The following is a 23,281-nucleotide window of genomic DNA, read 5'->3' on the forward strand; positions in this document are numbered from 1 at the left end:
GTCCGCGTAAATTTCATTGTCAACTTTACTACTACCCCTACCCTACCACTACCCCAACCCTACCCTACCCAACCCCTACCCTACCCCAAACCTACCCCTACCCCTACCTTACCTACACCTTACCCCCATCCTACCCCTACCCTCCCCGTACCCTATCCCTTTTCTTACCCCTATCCCACCCGTACCCCTATCTCACGCCTATCCTACCCCTACCCTACCACTTCCCTATCCTACCCATACCCCTACCCTACCACTACCCTAAACCCGGCTCTAAACCTACCCTACCCCTACACTACCCCTACGCTTCCCTACCCGTACCCTACCCTACCCTGTAACTTCTCTATCTTACTCCTACCCTTAGCAAAATCGGTCCAGTCCTTCGAGAGTGGTGGTATGACAAAGAGAAATAGAGACTTCTATGCTAATAATATAAAAAGGTAAAGTTCGTGTGGTTGTAGGAGGTAATCTCTGGATCTACTAGACCGATTTAGAAAATTGTTTTACCAATAGAAAGCTACGTTATTTGCGAGTGTCATAGGCTATGTTTGATCCCCATATTCATACGGGAACGGGAACTACGTAAATGAAAGCGCCGGGCGTCATATAGCGGAATTTCTGCGTCTTTTAGAAATTTTGTATTATATCCGAAACTATTTAAGTAATTAACATACTGTAAAGGGCAAATCTTATCTCCATAATATCCTTGTGATTATTAAATAATTTATTTTAATAAGGATTAAAGTTTAGTTGTATAAATAATGACGTAAACCTAATATAAAAACGTATATAAAATTAATAATTTTTAAAACACAAAAGGTACTATATCTGCTAATATATAGAAGATAGATATATAGTGTCGCGGACTTTTTTGTAGAACTTTTAAAGATACATAAAGTCTCCATACATTAATTTCAATTTTACACAATAGTTAAGGCAGCGCATGCGAATAAGTCTGTTTAAGAGGATTTTCAGTACGACCTGTATGACAAAAACTGTGATAACTCGGCTAATATATATGATACCAATATAAAATATGTAGAATTCTACTGGTGAAAGAATTTTTAAAATCGGACCAGTAGTTCCAAAGATTACCCCATTTAAAAAATGTGACAAACTTACAAACTTTACCTCTTTATAATATTAGTATAGATTATAGTGGTGTTCATGAGGTGACTCTGCTGTTAGCCTATACCAATGAGATATAAGCTCAAAGGTCCAACCAGGCAGATTGTAGCAAATTGCTTTGGCAATACAACTGTAAACCCAAACTCCGCACTGTAGATTTAAAGTTAGCTGTGTTTTTAACAGCATTCACAATCAATTATAATAAACATACACACTTTGACTGCCGTTGATTCTCCATAATACAATAGAGAGAACTTTCTGAATGATTTTTCGACGAATTATCAGTTTGCTAACTTCGTAAAAGCTGATTATTGTCTATTTTGTGCTATAGCACATCATTATGACGAAATGAAACAATTATAATCTGTTTTAAAAAAGGTTAATAATAATTAGATTACTTATTGAGCCTTACCAGCTAAGCCTGGATATAATTCCACAATGCGGTCTGTGTAGTCAGCCAGCACCAATACAGCGTCGCTCACTACTTTGGCTATCATCTTATTCTTCATCTGCGAAAAAATTAGAGACATTTAAAGCCTATTTTAGGTGGTGAGTTTTAGTAAGTGAGCCACTTAATTATTACATTACAAATTACGATGTATTACTACAGTCGCATAAGATTTTCTGAAAGTAATTACATTTCTAAATTGACTCGAGCTACAAATCAAAGCTCACTGCTAATTTAATATACAAAAAAAAAATCAAAAACAATAACGCTTTAAAATATTTACTTGAATTTAAAATTAAAATTATTATACAGGACAGTGTGCACAAAGTTTTTAACTGTCATCAACATCATATCAGCCGATGGACGTCCACTGCAGGACATAGGCCTTTTGTAGGGACTTCCAAACATCACGATACTGAGCCACCTGCATCCAGCGAATCCCTTCGACTCGCTTGATGTCGTCAATCCACCTGGTAGGGGGTCGACCAACACTGCGCTTACTAATGCGGGGTCGCCATTCCAGCACATTGGGACTAATTTAATTTAATTGAATTTAAAGTTTAAATTATTATACAGGGCAGTGTGCACATAGTTTTTAACTAGATTTATGTATTATTCGTACTAATTGTACAAAATGGAAAATTTCTATTTCAGTAAACGTGGTAAGAATTTCACAGGGTAGGCACTGCATTATCGCATCTATGAAGTGCACGCTACTGGTTAAGGTGTACTGTTAACCAGTGACATACACGTGATTATTTACTTTATCATTATCAACCCATATTCGACTCACTGTTGAGCTCGAGTCTCCACTCAAGATGAGAGGGGTTAGGCCAATAGTCCACCACGCTGGCCCAATGCGGAAAATTATCTGGTATGCAGGTTTCCTCACGATGTTTTCCTTCACCGTTTGAGACACGTGATTTTTAATTTCTTAAAATGCACACAACTGAAAAGTTGGAGGTGCATGCCCCGGACCGGATTCCCCACCCTCAGAGGCAGAGGTCATATCCACTGGGCTCTCACGGCTTTTTCCGGATTATTTACTTGCGGAAGTATAATATATCAAGTATAAGCAAGGGTCACAAATACCATGAGCATCTGCAGCAGACACGTGACGTAGGCGGGCAGGCGCTCGCACTGCGCGCGCGTCGCCAGCAGGTGGCAGCAGTGCGCCGCCAGCGCGCACGCGCCCGCACAGCGCGCCGCAGCCGCGCCCTCGCGCCGGCACACGCGCACTACGATGTTCAGCACGTGCTCCTGCCATTACATACACTTTACTATTACGTATTTTACTATCATAAACCTAATTTTCTACTTGCTTTCCGATTCCCAGTGTAATATTAATCAGGCCTATCTTCTTTAAAGAGACAGGTTTCGGATTTCGAAACTTCGCTCTAATGCTGATTGGCAGGCTTAATAATAATAATAATTTCCTTTTTTTCGGTCATTGTGAGATTATTCACGAGTGCACTCTCTTTTGACCGACATGACCGGTAAAAGGTTGGCAAGCTGGACAGACTTGAAGTCATGTTCGACTATGTAACGATCACTGTCGAATGTTGATTGCTAATGGCAAACACTGACATCCTAATGTGCTCTCCAAAGCAATTGAGGTTTAACACCACCCCAACTAGCCACTACAGACAATTCTATGGAACAATATAATTACTCAACATCTTATTCAGGAGGACTGAACCGAAGCAATGTATCAATATGAACATTACATAGTTAAATTAATACATTTATAGTTCAAAAACGAACCTTCAGATCTGGACAGGACACCGTGTTGTACTGGTGCGGGTAGGGCTGCAGCATGGGGGCGCTCATCAGCCCGTCCGGCAGCGCCAGCAGCGAGCCCAGGAACGTCACGGCCGCTGTGCGGGGGCACTGAAACAATTGACTTGTCAATCAATCAACATATACCAAGGCGACTAAAAGCCAACCAACTACAACAAGTTGGTCGTTTTCGCCTGATTATGATGCAGTGAAGGTGTAGTTAAGTAGCGCGTTAGTTTGGAAGGACTATTAGTAATGAATATGTACCCCTATTGGCTTTATATTTCTATTAAAAAGCTGAGTTATAAATATAAATTATTTAAGTAATTTATATTAAATTATTATTATCAAGACATTTGGTCAGATTATACTTAGGTCTGTACCACCAAAATATCGATAATTTTAATTAAATTGGAATCTAAGAAACCGGATGACCCATTTTTTTTTTGGTAAATCAATCAGTCATCAATCAAAAAATTAAACGCAATCATGATGATCAATGTGCGGCAAAAATACAAGGTGGAAAATGATAATTCGAAAAGAGCACCTCAAAATAAAATTTCCATTTTCAAAACTCTCGGAAAAAGTCCATTTCGAGCCCAAAGGACTGGAATATTATGGCTACGACATAGACAAAATGTGAATTACCGTAGGCCCGCAGTCGGAGGAGTTGAGCACGACGGTGGAGGCGTGCACGAAGTCGAGCAGCAGCAGCGAGTGGCCGTCCAGCGCCAGCGACAGGTAGCGCGGCGCCGCGTGCTCCACCAGCACGTCCACCACCGACCGGTCCTCGCCCGTCAGCCCGTGGTGCAGCGCGCGCTGGTACAGCTGCAGGTGCGCGAGGTGCGGCCGCCCGTTGCATGCGGCCGGCGCGCCCGGGCCCTGCGCTTGTGCCGCCGTCGCCTCGCATAGCAGCCGCAGCGCCACCAACTTGCCCGCTCTGAGACAAATATATAGTGAAAGATCCGATTTAGAAACGACCTTCGCCCGTCTGTTTAATGGAAGAAAGTGTTTTACATATATCAAAATACATATAAAATATATTCCGAGTAGATCAAATCCCCTGACCAAACTATAATTAATGATAGAATTAATAATGGTTTATAATGGTTGGGCCAGGAGATTTTGAAGCAACCTACTTGCAATATATTTTTTAACTTACTTAATTTGATAAAAACACTTTTAATCCATTAAACAGATTGGCAAAGGTCGTTTCTAATTCGGATCTTCTACTACGAGTGCTTTTATTAATCAAAGCTGGTTACTAGTAGACTTCTGCGTATACATGACGTTATGATAAATCTAATATGGCGAACACGACAAAACGCACCATAATAAAATCAAGACAACTGATTCGACATTGATGAATCAATGTAAACAATGTACGGACCTACAAAAATTCTTCTGTTGACTGATAAAGGGATATTATCGATTCGCGGAATCATTTTCTTATCAAAAATTACTAAGGTTATCGAAGAGATTCATCTAACGCTAGCAAATCGGTATGTAAGGGAGTAAAACGTATGTTCGACAGAAGAGGACTTTCTGTCGGATTTGGGCGAGGTTATTGCATGGATTTGTCAGTTTGAATAGGAAAATGAATCATTTATTCATTATTCATAAATAAACTTGTGCAAAGTATTGCTAACTTTTATTCAATATTCAGTAAAACACCATCAACATTATCGGCGTCTTTTAATACAGAGTCAGGCGTCGGTCCTCAAAGAAAAGATAGAATATCGAGCTTAGACTCACCACCCTGCTTTAATGCGGGTTGGAGGGTTTAGGGTGACAAAGTTTTGAATATTGCTATCACTAGATGTTATCACATTGACCGGGTCTGATAGCAAAAACATCTCTCTGCTCTCTGAGATAGGAGAGTGTAACACCACTGATTTCACAACTCTCAACTTAAAATTGACATAGACAGTACTTATTCGTCGTCTTCGTCCGCATGAAAATCGATATAAACTTTCAACCCCTATTTTACACCCTTCAATTTATATTTTTGCAAGATTTTTAAAATATAATAAATAGTCCATTTATCAATTTACATTTACAAATTTACCTTGAAAACTGAAGGATTTTCCATACAAACTTTCTACACCTATTTTATCCCCTTATGGGTGGAATTTATCAGTCTTTTTTTAGGGAATGCATACGTCATAGTAGCTTTATGCATGCGAAGTCTCAGCCCGATCGGTTTAAATTGACAAAGTTTAATACAAACTTTCATCCCCTATTTTATCCCTTTGGGGGTAAAATTGATCTAAATCCTTTCTTAGCGGATGCCTACGTTCTAACATCTATCTGCATACCAAATTTCAACCCGATCCATCCAGTGGTTTGGACTGTACTTTGATAGATCACTATGTCAGTCAGTATGTTATATGTATATATTTAGAAATACTGTCTATAAAAATGCAGTCTGTTAAAACGATACACGATGTACTCGTATACCTGTGCGATGAGGGCAGCGCCTCGGCTTCAAGACACCAGCCGGCCACAAGATTGAAGGGCACGTGTATTTCCGTGTTTCCATTGAGCGTTTGGTTCGCGCTTATCTGCAAAAAAGAGGCGATTATCACATACGTGTCAATACTCTATAGTTGAATTTTTTTTTACTAATATGAAGGTAAACAAATACGCGTGTTTTTTTTCTCTGTGAACTGATGAGCATAGTACTTTAAACGTGTAAACAATTACGCAATTGTTTAAGTAACAAATCATGGAAAATGATTTTTGATTCATGTCAAGTCTAAAGTCTGTAAGGAATGGAGACCCTACCATCATCGTTCCAATTCCAAATTCATACAATAAAAGCTTCTTAATCGCGGTTCCTTTATTTGCGTTTTCACTAGTCGGATTAAAAAAATTGCTACTTATTCGCTGCTAACTATATTTCGTTATTGGCGAATCTGAGTGCCGAAAATCTAAACGTTAACTAGCAAGTATTCTACCGAATTAGCAATAAATTCAACAGTTGCTTTTTTATTTTGCAAAAAGTTGTCAATTTGAAATTTACAGCTTATTATAATCCTGTCTTATGTGCATAATAAAGCATGTCTTGTATGCATAATAAAGCAGAGTCAATTAATTCCATGAATATTTGTTATAAAGAAAATTATAACTTTGTAGTTTCGATTCCTAGTCCTAACCATAAAGAATGAAGTTGTAAAATCGATGTTATTGTGTTGTTTGAAGGAGTATAATCCATAAGTTTATTTTCCTATACAAATTATATTATTTTTCTACTTGTATTCTACTTTTAGTTCTTTTAATTTAAGACAAATGTGTATTTGTATTGTGCTACTTTGCACCTTAACCCAAGGCATCATAGGTGTAAAGCCTCAAGTAGGTAATTGTCATTTCATGTTAAATAATGAGTTTTTTCCAAGGACATTTGCTTTCTAGTCATATACTAAAGAGCTTCTTTAAATATTCGATTTGTTAACGCAAACCCCAACCAAATTGGGTAAGTAGTTTTTGAGACAATCACGGATATTAAAACAACACGTCAATCACAGAAAACCTAGTTAGAAAACCTAGTTTGAAATTTAAAACCTATAAGTAGGTACATATAATTTAATAAAAATAGTCTCTATTTTGTGCATTTATTTTTTGCCTTGACATAGAAATAGTTCTGATGAATCATAAAATTCACAGAATCGCAAAAAAAATGTGCTTAATCAGGTAAAGACTAGATTTCTCTATATTAAGAAACAATAGTCCTAACTATAATCAACCACATTTCTTTGGTAAAGTGGTTAGCCTATGCAGCCTCGGATAGGGGACGTCTACTACAAAACTATCTCCTTGCCTTTCATCTTTCTATAGAAGTTGATTGTGTTCTTTATGATTAGTATCTGACATTGATAGTTACAGATTCAAACACTATTATCACTCTAAGCCCGCCAATCCTCATTCGATTTGAATTGTGGGCCTTAGCAAGAAATCGGAACCCACATATGCGATATGTCTTCAATCAGGACAGGAGGATGTATGATACATGATGTATCACATCCAAGTTGGCCCGCTAGACATCATCGCCACTTAACATTATTTTTTTCTGATCGTGTAAATGCTGTATGATACTTAATGGGACCTCAACGGCGTCACTGGGGGATTTGGGCGAGCGCAGAAACATTGCCTGATGGGGCCCAAATTCAGCAGCAAAAGAAGAGATTAGCGTAACGACATATAAAATAATAATCACGAACTTAATTTGTTACTGAATAAACAAATACTTCCCCTGATCCTGTTAGACACGAACGTAACTCTCATAATGTATCCAGGATTGACATTACATATCGCAGCGAGCAACGAATATATTGTTTTCATGCCACACATATATAACAAAAAACAACAAACACACTAAAAAGTAAATAACACACATACTAATAAACTAAATAAAACATAATTAAAACAACAAGTTAACATCCATAACGTTGAAACATTCTGACACTGGACAATAATGTTTTGAAGTAACGTTTAAAAATTTTAAAATGTACCCACGTTTTTATAATTATACGATTAGTAGTAAGTAATCAAGATATGGCTATGGATTATTGAAGGAAAGCGATATTTGTGTTGATTTTTATAGTTTTAGGACAAAAAATATAATTTGAATACAGATTAGGTACACAGACAAGAACGTATACCTGCTGTATGCTATACCTAATCTACTAATTTGGTTAATTTCAAGTTTTCGACTTTAATTATCACCATTAAATCATGACATAACGTAACGTTTCAAAAGTGCTTGTAAAATGTTAAATAAGCCTAATTGAAATAAATGATTTTTGATTTTATTCGAAAAGAATCGCGGGGATATACCTCTCGCTTCCGGAGCCTCCTCAGGAGCCTCCTTTTTCCTGCACCTCTTTCGCATTGGCAGTCCTTGAATAACCTCGAATTGGACAACAGTTCGCAGAACTTGAAGAAAACCATACACCAGCACTACGCGCACTGATCGACACCGCACAGCGTATTGCGTATACGCACAAAACAAAAGAACTACGCATCTGATTTATATAAAAAAAAACACAACACACACGAGATAAACACTACGGACAATAAGTATTGTGTTACAACATCTGTCGAAGAGTGCCAGATATCGAGTGATAAGTCGTCTAGTCACTCGTTGTTTGCGATAACTATTAGCGACAGAATCCGTGTGGACCGATGTGGTTTCGACGTGGGTTTGCGGTGTAACGGATTAAATGTCGCGCGCAATATTGGCGTTTCTCTTTAACAGGTGATCTATATAAATAAATGTCCGTTTATAATGTCCGTTTGTAATGGAAAAACATTGAATAAATATATATATGAGATAGTAGAGATAGCACCTACTTTTTCTTCTTAAAACACGAAAAAAAAAAATTGTCTGTATATTTGTTGCGGCTAATCTAAACATAATAATTTTAACTATACATTGATTATTCTAAGTTTAGAGAAGGCTTTATTTCTTTCAGATCGGAAGTCAGGTAAATTTATAACCGAATAACCGAAATCTACGAGGACGAAATCACGGGCAATCTACGCTACTAGCACACTTCTAAACGAGAAGTATAAACAAAACGGCTTTTGAACTTGGAAATTTTAAAATTGAATGAAATTCATAACTTCCAAATCAACTCAGTTGTAATCTAGCGGTAGACGTCAGCCGAGGCCAGGTACTATCACTACCAGCACAGGGGTAAAAAACATAGTGACCTCTTCTCTAAAGCAGGTGACGTAAATCAAAGACCAATGAGAAATGAGGATAGATTTGTATTGAACTTTAAGCCCAATACGACATTTTTCCACAAAAACAGCTATGCTGTGTATAAAAATATATAACAAATGATTTTAAACTTATTTCGTGGTTGTTCATTATGAATGATATTTAAACGGGTACATACCACGATAAAACGACGAGATTTTTATTGTCGATATTTCGACCCAGTTGCATGGATCGTGGTCACGACGGGACTGAAGTTGCGAGATGAGAAGTGAAGTCAGCTGTTAGGGGCAAAATCGATCTACTCTCTAGATCTAGCAATTTCAGTCCCGTCGTGACCACGATCCATGCAACTGGGTCGAAATATCGACAATAAAAATCTCGTCGTTTTATCGTGGTATGTACCCGTTTAAATATCATTCATAATATATAACAAGTCGCTTCCAACCTTACGTCAACAACCTCTAAATCAATTTACAAAAATCTATTCTCGTGGTTGTTAGATAAATGCTTATATTCAGTAAATTAATTTATATACTAATGTAAATGTAAATTGTTCTTAGACTAATTTAATTAATTGCATGCCAGAGATGGTCGAATGCATTGGATGTATTCAGCAAATAAAGAATTTGTATTTGGTACCTTCTGCCAAGCAAATAAGTGATTCGGTGAGCTGCCGCGTAAAAACCATTCAGGTAATTGTCACACTAATATTATAAAAGCAATAGCTTGTGTACGCGTGTAATTTTTTTTTTATTCTTTCTAAGTTAGCTTTTGACTCTCACCTGATGGTAAGTAAGATAATTCAACCTAAGATAGAAGCGTAGTAACTTGTTAGGAGGTGGATAAAAATCTATACCCCTTTTCGATTTCTACGCGACATCGTACCGGAACGCTAAATCGCTTGGCGGTACGCCTTTGCCGGTAGGACGCGAACAAAATCGCGGGCGTCCGCTAGTTAGTATTATATATTGTGTGTGCATAATTAGTGTGATAATTACCTACTTCCAAGATATTTTGTCTTGATATCCTAGACCATATATATAGTCCTTTTAGAGATAAGAACGTAGTTAAAAAAAAAATCCGATTAAAAAAATAATCACTTTGTTATAGAAGTTTCACTACGAAATACGAATATGTCAGTTAATGTAAGGAACCCTAAAATAACTGTATTGTTTTGTCTAAGTAACATAATAGAGTCAACCAAGCACCGAACCGATCTATTTAGTTTTCACTGTTCGAAACTACAAGGTCAGCTTCAAACTCCGAGTAGGTATTGTATTTAGAAAATCAGTTCAATGAAACCAGCGAGATTAACGTTCTATTAGTTAACGTCACAGAATTCATCTTAACTCATATTACAAATAAGTAAGATTTGTTTTGTTGTTTTTGTGTTTGTTACAATTTCAATTAAAAACTATTCGACCAATATTAAAAATTCTGTCACCAACAAAAAATAAAGTTACATTATCGGCTAGTAACAGAGGACCCCCGTATCTGCACGGGAACGTGAACTACGCAGAAGAAACCGCGAAGCGTCTGCTAGTTGCCAATATGGTTAATAACTGAATACCTAATTAGTAATTGAACAGTATGACCTTGTGTGAACGGACAGATGAGAATGGAAGAAGAAAATTAATCTAAACTAATATTAAATAACCTATAACATAGCCCTATGGAAATGAGGCATGATTGTGTACAGTTCGTTTTATATTGGTATGTATCTAACAAACCAACAGAAAACGAACTGTATCGTTTTATCGTGGTACGTATCCCGATATTATAATAGGGATGATGACAGTTTTTTAAATTGTATATAAATTAAGATTATACTAATAGTAAAGCAATTTTGTAAAAGGAACAGGGTGTCTGCGATCATTACTTTCGGAGCTACAGGGATTGAAAGAGTCAGATTTGCAGCGCTGCCGCGGATCCCTGAAAAACGCCCCATACAAAATGGTACGAACTAATGACGTCGTAGGCAATGTAATGATCGTTAGATTTGTATGTGCGTTCAAACAAAATTACTAATATCTTTGTTATTTGTGCGTTTATGTTTATAGTTTACGTATTAAAAAATGTCACATTTAATGTAAGGAAGCTAAAACTGTATGAATTTTCATCTAATTACGATAAAATATTTTAATAGATTTTGAAATTTTATAATCTCAATTATTTTGCAAATATCCAGACAATCTTTGCTTTTTATGTATAAATTAGTTAACATTGACCCTATTTACCCGAATGTATCATAAAAATCAATATATTCAAACCTAGTCATCCCCATTGTGTCGAATAACCAAGAAACTAATTTAAAAACAATAACTAAATACCTACTTGAGAAATTAGATATTAAATTATTGACTGGATTTGTTAATAAGTGTCGCTAAAACTCATAGCTTGACCGATTTATTTATCGCTCTAGGAAAAAAATATAAGGAAAAACAACATCTGAAAAATTACATTAATACAAATACATAATGTATTAATAACCAGATAACTATAACATTTACTATCTCGAATGTACCTATAGACAATTGTCCACGTTTATTGTAGCATATAGTATATTATTCAATGTAAAATTCTCATTTGCATTAACCTACGAGCATTCCGTGCGTTTGAAGCAAACGTTTTTACGTAACAGTTCATTTGGCGTTACCTTCTTAAGGCAGATTTATGATTATGTAGCACAAACTGTGACTGATTTGTTGGAACCTTGAAGGCCACTTTCGACGCTTGCGTTACGCCGTGCCTAGTTCTAAACTGTTCATCTATATTGATACAAAATTGTAAATTACGTCGGTGTACCTTATTGTTTAAAACTTACAAATATTAGCTATAAATGTTTTACTTGTACATTTAAGTTTGTCTATTCGTTTAAATATAATACGAGTGTTTATATTACGAGAATAAATGGGGAACTGAGTACTTTGTTTGTAGCCCTTTCACGGGTAAGCCACTAAACCGATTTGGCTGAAAATTTGGAATAGAGTTAGATTGTAGTTTAGATTAACTTATGGGCTATTTGTTACCCTAAAATAATAAGGTTTTAGTACAGATTGCTACTTAAATGTATATTGACAGCCAATTGTTTTCAGACACTTTAATCTTAAAACACTTTGAATTTTCGGTTGTAGTCAAAGTTACAACTTCAAAGTTGTAACTTTGACTACGACCGAAAATTCATCAAGCAAAGCTGGGAGCAAAAGCTTGAAGCTTGAGTTATTACTAATTGATATAAAGAGTTGATTGTGTGACACCATTTCAACTGAACGATAGAGTGGTCTGCGACAATTTTAACAGATTTATTTTTAGAGACCACTCATAGAATCGTTTAGTTATTAAGTTTTCATTGATAAATAGAACAAACTGAACGTATCCAGGGTTCAGGGTCAATTATGGAAGTGTCTGGGGTCAAGAGCAGTTTGGTTCTGATGTAAGATTTGAATAATGTCTGTTACTATGTTTTCAAATATGATTTTAGCAAAAATATAAAAAGTATTCTGTTTTTGGAATGTGGGATGTCTTTGGTTTTAAAGGTAAGGTGTATAGACATACACGCACGCGCGCGCGCGCGTGCTTGCGTGCGTGCGTGCGTGCATGCGTGCGTGCGTGCGTGTGTGTGTGTGTGTGTGTGTGAATCTAAAGGAATGATTCCTACAATGGGGAAATATGTTTATAAAATATAAGCCTGTGTGGTTATTAAGCAACGGTTTTTAGGTAAATGGGTTTCAATATCACACGCCCCCCCCCTGAATGAATAAATAATTTGTAACTAGGAAAAATTTTAAATCAGTTTTCTGCATTGATGTTCCCATACAAATATATACTAGCTTTACAAATTTGCGGATGTATCAAATCTCCCAACGTCTTACAACTTGCTAATGTTCATGGAAACAGTCATTTTTGAAGTGATAACTACTTATGAGAGTGTAAACTGCTTTGTAACTTAACGGCGCCACTCTGTCTGACTTCCCGTTATTCACGCATAAAGCAGCAGGTTTAAGTTAGCACTTCTGTCGAGCATACCTAGATGCACATGTTTAATTTATTATCAGCTGATGGACGTCAAATGCTGAACATAAGCTTCCTTGTAACGATTTTCAATCACAACGATATTGAAGCGGCTTCCCTGCATTTAGGCTCCCTGTAACCTGGATAATATTGGTCCACCTAGTGGGTGTCGACCAACAAACACTGAGCTTTTCTGTGCTTATGGTCGCTATTGAATCTTTAGGACAAATTATCTTGAAATCTATTTACTTTTGTGACTAAAACTATGTGCCCCTCCCATTCATTCAGCTTCGCGATTCATAAAACTTTCTTTACTATTTTATGTTATTTATTTTGATTTAGTACTTTTTAAATCATAGTTCATATAGGATGGCACCAGAACCGGCTCCTAATTGAAAATCAGTGCTGCATACTTTTTTTATAGTATGCAGCACTGATGCCATATATTTTATTGTTCCACTGGTTGAGTGGGCAATAAAATAATGCCCTGGCAGTTATATGGCAGTTAAGCCATAATATATTTTAGAATCTCATGTTATATGTGGCATTATCTATACTACTATTATAAAGCTGAAGAGTGTGTTTGTTTGTTTGTTTGTTTGTTTGTTTGTTTGTTTGTTTGATTGAACGCGCTAATCTCAGGAACTACTGGTCCGATTTGAATAATTCTTTCAGTGTTAGATAGCCCATTTATCAAGGAAGGCTATATATTGTCCCCATATTCTTACGCAGACGGGAATCACGCGGGTGAAAACGCGCGGCGTCAGCTAGTTTAAAAATAAAGACTTTTTCAGCAGAAGCGTTCCGGTACGATGTCGTGTGGAGAAACCGAAAGAAGTGTGGATTTCATCCTCCTCCTAACAAGTTAGGCGGCTTAAATCTTAAATTGCACCATCACTTACCATCAGGTAAGATTGTAGTCAAAGGCTAACTTGTAGAGAATAAAAAAAGAAAAATTCTATTCTTTCTTATAATGTAACATTTCGTTAAGTCTATACTAACCTTGAGCAGGGTCGCGTTGAGATGCACGAGGTAGTTGAAGAGGTGGTGGTGAGCGTGCGGGTCGCGCAGCGCGTTGGGGTCGCCCAACGCTGCTAGCATGCGCCGCCACAGCACGCACGCCACGTCGGGCAGCCAGCCGCGCGCCGCGCCGCCCAGCACCACGCCCACGCCTGCGCCCGCGCCCACGCCCGCGCCCATCATGCCCATCACTCCGCCGCCCGCGTCCGTCTCCGACCATTCTGTATTAATGTAAAACGTCTGTAAAATGGGGATGATGACTAGGTTTGAATATATTGATTTTTATGAGACACTAGCGGACACCCGCGACTTCGTCCGCGTGGAATTTAGTTTTCACGAATTCCTCGGGAACCATGGATTTTCCGGGATAAAAAGTAGCCTGTGTGTTAATCCATGCTATAATATATCTCAATACCAAATTTTAGCTAATTCGCTTAAGTAGTCAAGGCGTGAAAGAGTAACAAACATTCATATCATTAAAATCATCAGTTTTCGCAAATCTCGGGAAACCATGAATTTTTTCGGGATAAAATTTAGCCTATGTTTTAATCCAGAGTAAAATTCATATCCATTCCAAATTTTAGCCAAATCGCTTCAGTAGTGGCGGCTTTAAAGAGTAACAAACATCCAAACATACATCCAAACATCCATACAAACTTTCGCGTTTATAATATTAAGTAGGATAGTAGGAAGTAGGATAGGATTTGGGGCTTTCTTACACGCAATGTGACATTTTTTAATTTTATAAAGTATAAACATAAACGCACAAATAACAAAGAATATTTGTAATTTTGATGGAATGCCCATACAAATTAAACGATCACTTTGATCGATGACGTCATTCATTTCTGCCATTTAGTATGGGGCGATGCCAATACAAGGCGTTGGGCTTGTATTTGCATCGGCGCAAAAATAGTTTGTTGATTTGTGACAATGTGTTGCTAAAGTTGTTTGTACGTACCAACGTTTCCACCATCTGAAGCCAAGTCTATTTGTAATGGCGAATCCTTTATTGAGCTACTTTCAACGCCGCTAGATGGAGCCGGTGACGGGGAGCGCGAATCTACACATTAAATCAAACATTAAGAAACTGACTTGTCAGCTACACCATCCCATAATGAAAAAAGTCTAATAATAATGATGATATTATGATGATAATTTAACATTACCACTACCGGAGTCTCTCTCTTCTTGTTGCGACGACTGCCTTAACGAGTCCAAGGAATACCACCGCCTCGCTTTACTGCTCACTAGTTCTTTGCTCTCATCTGTTCAGTAAATAATCACTTTAATGTATCTGTATAATATCATTATGTATATTACTTCAAATTAATTTATAATGAAAACGCATTGTTTTTATTATTACTATCAAGCCAATGTATTATTAGTTTCATAATTAAAAAAAAAGTTCAACAAAAAACAGTTCTGACCACTTTAGTCATAAACTACTTTGATCTAAACGGAAAAGTAATGATATCTTTGTATTTGCTTATCGGACCATAACATGAATCTCATAACAAACTTCTTGAAATTTTGGGAAAGGTTTGTTATTAAAAAAACCGGTATTAAATTTGACATGCGTCAACTACTCATATCAAATTTAATATAGACAATATTAATTTCGTATTGTACATGGAATAAGGGACCGAAATATACCGACATTAATTAATAAAACTTATAAAACTTAATTTAAATATGCCGTATTTTTTCAAACTTTCCAAACGTCAAAAACGCTGTCGTCCATTTTGTGACGTCACTAACACACTTGATGAACTAAGCGTCAAACTAATAATTATGTCAAACACTCCGTTTGGTTAAGGTTTAGTGTAAATGTGATGTCATGAAACAGTTATAATATAGACCATCATGGCCGACAGCTTTTTGGCTCGTATTGTCAAAAAAATATATAAATATAATATTTTATGTCTCAAAAAATGTTTTTTTTTTCAATTGAGTAAAACGATAATGAACAATTTAAGACCTTTTAAAAAAAGAGTCAACTAGCCTATTGTGGGCAATTGGTTGGTTTAGGTTACCTGTACAGAGTTGCACCTGCGCCTGTGCGTGTCTCGGCAGGTGCGGGTCGCTGCGACACCTCGCTAACGGTCTGCGGAGCGCCGCCTCTTTGCGCGGGTGAGATTCGTGACTTATCCGTGGAGATTTGCCTGCAACATTACAAGAGTATTCATTCATAACCAACATGTTGCTCTTATTCAATAAGAATAAATATTTATTTAATTATAACTAACATACACCCCGGGGTTTCACCCGCGGAGTTCCTGTTTTCAAAGGAGTACGAAGACAATTGGTAAAAAAAATCAAAAAATCGGTTCACAATTGGTAAAAAAAATCAAAAAATCCAACGATCTACATTTTATTATAGGACTCAAAAGTGATTACAAATATAAGAAAACTAATGTCGAACAAAGGTTATGATTTCACAACATTTGTCAGGACAACTTAATTAACAAATCAAACTGTAACCAAAATAAGACCCTAGAACGGCAGTTCTCTGCCGTTCTAGGGTCCTTGTAGACCTTGAATGAAGTCACGCACTTGTGAACGATGTGTGTAGGGTTAAAGGATCCTTTGACTGTTAACAAACACTCCCCTTTTCCACTCAAGTCACTCTCCCCGCCTATCCCAAGTAAAACATAAAGAATTACACAACAAGAGATGTGGACGCCTCGAACGCCACGAGCACACCGAAGCCGTCCGTACCGCAAGTCGTTGCTACGCGGCGATAACAATTTTCACAAATATTACCTCTTAATAATTTTAATATAGATAAACTGAATAAGTGAATCTCACCAGGCGTTCTAGTATCGCTGGTGGCAAGCGTGGGCCTTCGCAGAGGCATGGGGCGCGGGTTCACTGGCGCGGGCGCCGGGCGCCGCCCCCGGCCGCGGCCCTCGGGCGCCGTGTTGGTCTCCGACAGCTCCAGGGAGTACACGTGCCTGGCCAATACTCGTGTGAGAGTCTCCATTGTTTTCTGCACAAAAAAAGATATGATTAGGTTTTAAAAATATCCTTGATAGTTTTTTAATTGCTGAAATGTGGGTAAAACCGAAAAAAGTAACATCTACTGCATTTGGTTCCAGAAGCCTTACTGTACAAGCAGTATTTTAAAATACCAAAATATAATATTATACTGTGTGTTTCGTAATTAATGGGTAAAACGCAAATAATAGATACACCATCTAATTATCTAAAACTAATTTGAATAGTTTTGAAAAGTTCCCTAGGGTGACGAATCAGTTTTTATAAAACATATTAAAAAGTTACTATTGATGAGTTATCTAGTGATCAAACAGAAATTCACTTCGGAGTTCCTCAAGGTAGTGTGCTTGGCCCTACCTTATTTTTGACCTACATAAACGACCTCTGTGCACTTAGTCTTAATCAAGCACGATTGTTCAGCTTTGCGGACGACACTGCAATAATATTCCACGGTGATAGTTGGGATTCAGTAAGACATCTATGTCAACAAGGCTTACAGGATGTTTCTTCATGGCTTGGAGACCATCTTCTTACGCTTAATGGTAACAAAACCAAATTCATTGCTTTCAGAATGTCAACTCGAACGGATCCAAAAGAACAACTACATATTAAACTACACTCATGCAAATATAATCCTGATAAAACCTGTCAATGTCCTACACTGGAACATGTCAGAGACATAAAATATCTAGGAGTTATACTAGATGAAGGGTTGAGATGGGATAAACATATATACGCATTAAGTGGTAGATTAAGAAAGCTCATATTCATATTTAAAAAACTTCGTAATGTGGCCAACGAAGAGGTTATTGGGCTTTTGTATGAGTCATTTTGCCAGTCTATTTTAAGCTATTGCCTGCCCGCCTGGGGGGGAGCCTGCAAAAGCTACTTCATGAAATTAGAGCGAGCCCAGCGAGCAGTTTTGAAAGCTGCCTACAAAAAGCCATTCCGATATCCAACTGATACTCTGTACCGCGAACTTGGTTATCTGCGTGTTAGACAACTTTACATCAAAAGTGTCGTTTTGAGGTTTCACAAAACGGCAGCTTTGACAGTAAACAAGCGCTTTCGTCTTCAAAGGTGGATATGTCCTGTGTTACGCACCCAGTTTGCACGTAAATCTTTCGCCTTCTCCGGACCATTCATATACACTAAAGTCAACAGAGCACTTAAAATCACACACGTGTCGAGGTATAAATGCAAACAACTATTAAATAAATGGTTTGAGGAAATTAATTATGAAGAAACCGAAAAATTGCTGAAATTGAATTAAACTATGTGATTAACGCATGGATTAATTTATTGACATACACACACTCACACATTCCCCCACACACACCACAAACACACAACACACACATACACACCCAACACCACACACGCATATTCACATAATATATATTGTAATTATTTTGAATTATATAAACTTAGCATTAAGAACTTACCACCTAACTTAACTTTACTACCTAACTTAACTTGTTTGTCACACACTTCATAAACTGTTATATTCTTGTTTCACTACTGTGGAAGAAAGTGATTACCACAATACAGGGAATCCTAGTGTGGAGATCACAGACTTATGTAAATTATTCTTATGTGTACTAGTGAATCAATAAATATTATTATATTATATTATTATATGTAATATAGTAACTTGGTCACCCTACGAGACACCCTGTATATTCATTCTGACTCTAGCACCAGTCCGGAACTCCATTCCAACCATTATACAAGGAACTATTTCTAGCAGTAAAAAACCCATTCTTCGTCCGCGTGGAATCCACTTTTCGCAAATCCCGTGGGAACTTTAGATTTTTCCGAGATGCAAAGGTGCCTATGTGTTAATCCAAGGTATTATCTATCTTCGTTTTAAGTAGTTTCGGCGTTAAAGAGTAATAAACATCCATACAAACTTTCGCGTTTATAATTTAAGTAGGATACTTACTGCCCACTCCTTTATCAAGTCTTCCCAATGTGTAAGTCTAGTCAGCAGTTCCATGAAGTTCTGCCATAACTCTGGCTTGACGGCCACATTCAAGTTCGCCTTAATCCACGTCACTATCAACGTTTGAAATAACGCCGGAGCCAGGAAACCACCTGCGTTGACAATGTTAAGTTAAATTCTTTTTCTAATCCGTTTTGTATTATAATTATAATAGTTTATAATACGGTATACCTAACTTGCCCAATTGGTCCAGTGGTTAGACTATGTGGCTTCAGATCACAAACTCCTGGGTTTGTGTCCTAGGACGGGTTATTAGATACTAAGCTTTTTTTTTAAATTAAAATTCTGTCCTACATTGGGAATTTTATGTTGTTTTTTTTATCTTTATTTTAAGGAGCTTATTTTATTAACTAGCAAATTCAACTACAACAAAGCAGCTCTTATTATTAATTAGCAAACGCCGCGCGGTTTCACCCGCGTGATTCCCATTTTCGTAGGAATACACAGATAAAATATAGCACTCGGGATAGTGTAGCTTCCCAACAGTTAAAGAATTTTTCAAATCAGTTTAGTAGTTTCAGAGCCCCTGGGTATTATCATTAATATCTGATGGTTGTTCAACAATTAGACATTATCATCAACCTGTCAATTTATACTGGAGCAGCATGGTGGGTCGAAGTTCTATATACTTACTCCTGTAAATAGAGGCCTGGCCATGTAGTGGGCCGTTAAAAAGGCTGATAATGATGACGATTTTATGGCCTACCTAGTGTATCTTGTTTCCTTTTAGGCGGCACTTTTGTCAGGACCAAAGACGTTATTTGCAGTAGTACCAAAAGTAATTGTTCCCTGTAAAAGAAAACTGGATTACTAAACCATTACGGTATACGATATTTATATAGCACCGTTTTTTTAATTATACAGTGAGTGTACAGGTTCATCTATTTCAAAACAATATTATATTATACTAAAGCCATACTCAATAATATATTTATCAACAAACAATTGAAAATGAAGGCATGTCATTTTATATATCATATTTATTCAGTTTGGCTTTAGTAGTTGTTTCCATCAATTGATGATCTTACAAATACAACAGAATTTACTCAAATAACTCAGATATGAGAAGCGTTTGAGCTGTGATAGCAAGAGTCACATGTTTGTTCAAAATCTTGGTTTTTAACAATTAAGTATAAATATTTTATATGAAACTAAATCCATAATAAATTACCAGGATCCGGCGTCCATGGCGACGTGCATAACCATGTATCTGTATATGTTGAGCACTCGTTTGCACGTGTCCGTCTGTTCGTCGAGCAGCTGCGGCGAGCCCAGCCCGCCGGGGGGCGCCACGGGCGACGCGCTCGCCACGAACACGTTCGCCGCTTGCGTCATGAATATTTGTAACACGTTCTGTAACAGAATAAGGATGGTATTTAACTTCCCGCTAGTACAAAGTAACGAGCTGCCCTGCGCCAGCTGCTGCTCGCATATGCTCTCCGTCAACGGTAATACCTGCATCCCCGGCCGCACCATTTTATTTATTATTTATTTATTTATTTATTATTAATTAGCACGGATAAATCCAGTTACACTAATTTAAAAAAAATGTACATAAAAAAATAAAAAGAACAAAACACCACAGTAAAAATAGACAAAAATAAGAAAAATTAAACAATAAACGAATGTACAGAAAGCTTATTGACTATCTTAACTAAAATAACAATTACAATAATTATAAAATGAAAAAATATATTTAAATTACATCCTCTCGCAAAATTGCAAGATATCCCTGCACAATTTGGCCCAATTATCTGCAAAAATGTCACAGTCAGGAAACTCCGACAACAGGCCATTTAAAGCGATTAGTGTGCGTGGTACTGGGGAATTGGCGCGTGATACTGTCCGAGAAAAAGGAACGACCATCAATTTTCGGCGGCGAGGATTTAGGTTGTTTTTAGGAGCAAATATTCGACACAAGTCATTAAGAAGCTCCGGACAGTCTATTCTGCCCCTAAAAACTTTGCATATAGTAATTAATTGATCGTTTGACCATGACGTTGTCCCGGCCGATCGCTCCGAGGTACGGACGACGCGGCGGCGCCAACGGCTCGCCGCTGCCCTGCGCCAGCTGCTGCTCGCATATGCTCTTCATCATCAGTAATACCTGCATCCCCGCCCGCACCATGACGTTGTCCCGGCCGATGGCGCTGAGGTACGAGTCGTTGCGCAGTCGCCGCGGCGGCGCCAACGGCTCGCCGCTGCCCTGCGCCAGCTGCTGCTCGTATATGCTCTCCATCAACAGTAATACCTGCATCCCCGCCCGCACCATGACGTTGTCCCGGCCGATGGCACCGAGGTACGAGTCGTTGCGCAGTCGCCGCGGCGGCGCCAACGGCTCGCCGCTGCCCTGCGCCAGCTGCTGCTCGTATATGCTCTCCATCAAAAACGGAGGTATTTCCGCGACCTGCCAATGCCAACACATTCAATTACTTCGTCTATGCTATTAAACTAAACATGGTAGTAGTAAGTACAAGAAAGAATGCACTAGGGGACTGATATTCACTTTGCTTCTCAGATTTTTAGAGGAATAATCTGAGTAAAAAGAAAAAACTGTCCATGCTTCTAACTACTTTTAAGTTTTATAACGGCTGACTGTTTACATTTCGAGATTAATTAATTTAAAGTTTTACTAACATTCATTTGTATCCAGTCCTTGTATAGTGCGATAACGCGGCGTATGGCGGCCGCGTGAGAGAACGGCAAAAGGAACGCTTGACGCAACACTTCCACGGTGAAATCGACGTGCTCGCGGGACCAGCAACAGAGCACGTCGCGAACAACTTGCTCCGAACTCACTTCCTCGTACATGCCTGAGCCTGCTGTAAGTATGTATTTATGTAAATAAAAGGCAGGCCTAGACTAAGCGCCACGAAACAAGTCCTGTATACGCGGCGCTCATTGTCATTTGGTAATAGCGGTCTTATTGTCATTTGTGTAAGGCGCTGTCAATTCTAGATCAGGTTTAAGCCGCGGGACTACTTTCGTGGCGCGGAGTCTATAACCCTTTCTCATGATCTTATTTATTAAAAAGTAATAGAAAGTCAAAGGATGACATGCTTAGATTTTCTACCGCATCTAACCTGATTAATAATGTTAGACGATTTTATAATTTGTGTAATACATTTTTCTATTAGTTTACAATAAGATTATGAAATGTTGGAATAATAGATAGAAATATTAAAACTCACTTCGTTCGATTTATAAAATACACTCAAGTTTTAATAGTACACAGTAATTTGTCGATATATAGAATTAAAGAAATAAATAATTATATCAAACAATAAAATTAATTCAATTAATGTGTATATTTATTTTGCAGATACATGTTAACAGACACAAACATACCTGATTCTAAGCTAGGGTGAGGCGTGATAGACGCAGAGTCATGAGACGACGCCCGACTGGAGTCAGAAGGATGACCCACTGTGAACGAAGTCTCTTCCTCGTGATGCAGAGACTGGGCCGGTGTAGGGGTGCCGGAGTGAGGGAACTGAGACCCGGTGCTGGTCATCGAAGATGGCTGACCGGCTTCACTGCTGGGTTTCTTCATAAAGTGCACGTAATTCGCCACCCACTTGATTAGGGTTACGCGGCACAATACAAAGTCGTCCTCTAATATGTTGTGTTGAACGGGTAATTCTGAAATAACAATGTGGTGATTCGAATTTTAAATGTGACAAACCATTGTATTATATTTCATATCATCAATCTCCTATTATAAAGTAGATGCACAATCAGCGACCAAAAAACGGCCCCACTCAATGAGTGCCAAACACATTTTCTTGGCACTCAATTCCAGTAGTCGCATTTGCAATTTCAACCTCAAACTCGATCCTTAAGGTTGAATTTGCTCTGAATTTGGGACTTTATTGAATATTGGACTATATTTAAAGGCCTTTAGGTATAATTTTTTTTACCATAATTGTAAAACTGTCAAAGCAAAATTGGCCAGTTTTTAAGCGAAATTTTCTACATGATTGTGCATCCTTTTATTATAAGAGGTCAATGTAGCAACTGGCATATATACACGAAAGTTCATCTTTTCCTTTCTGTTCTAAGATCCAGATTTTTTAATTCAAATTTATATTCTACTTCTTAGGAGATTTGTCCCTTTATTTATCCCAAATTACTATAAAATTCGAAAGAAACTATGAGTTTAAATTGA

At 37.7% G+C, this 23,281-nt stretch overlaps 1 protein-coding gene across 5 annotated transcripts in view; it reads right to left on the reverse strand.

Annotated features, from left to right (window-relative positions):
* The window catches only part of LOC112044349 (probable Rho GTPase-activating protein CG5521), a 54,045-nt gene that overhangs the window by 24,287 nt on the left and 6,477 nt on the right, over positions 1-23,281 (reverse strand). For 2 of the 5 annotated variants that reach the window (XM_052888016.1, XM_024080172.2), the window contains 16 exons: positions 22,462-22,755; positions 21,751-21,935; positions 21,365-21,520; positions 20,285-20,466; positions 19,820-19,902; positions 19,054-19,205; positions 16,920-17,100; positions 16,145-16,273; positions 15,278-15,376; positions 15,070-15,171; positions 14,091-14,329; positions 5,813-5,916; positions 4,001-4,292; positions 3,338-3,463; positions 2,666-2,833; positions 1,538-1,634 (listed from right to left, as the gene is read on the reverse strand). In XM_052888016.1, coding sequence (XP_052743976.1) covers positions 1,538-1,634; positions 2,666-2,833; positions 3,338-3,463; positions 4,001-4,292; positions 5,813-5,916; positions 14,091-14,329; positions 15,070-15,171; positions 15,278-15,376; positions 16,145-16,273; positions 16,920-17,100; positions 19,054-19,205; positions 19,820-19,902; positions 20,285-20,466; positions 21,365-21,520; positions 21,751-21,935; positions 22,462-22,755 — 2,589 coding nt within the window. The remainder of the gene's footprint in view (positions 1-1,537; positions 1,635-2,665; positions 2,834-3,337; positions 3,464-4,000; positions 4,293-5,812; positions 5,917-14,090; positions 14,330-15,069; positions 15,172-15,277; positions 15,377-16,144; positions 16,274-16,919; positions 17,101-19,053; positions 19,206-19,819; positions 19,903-20,284; positions 20,467-21,364; positions 21,521-21,750; positions 21,936-22,461; positions 22,756-23,281) is intronic. The other 3 variants (XM_052888015.1, XM_052888018.1, XM_052888017.1) reach the window with 3 other exon arrangements.

Source organism: Bicyclus anynana, chromosome 21 (assembly GCF_947172395.1).
Source record: "Bicyclus anynana chromosome 21, ilBicAnyn1.1, whole genome shotgun sequence".
In the NCBI taxonomy this organism is placed as follows: Eukaryota; Metazoa; Arthropoda; class Insecta; order Lepidoptera; family Nymphalidae; genus Bicyclus; species Bicyclus anynana.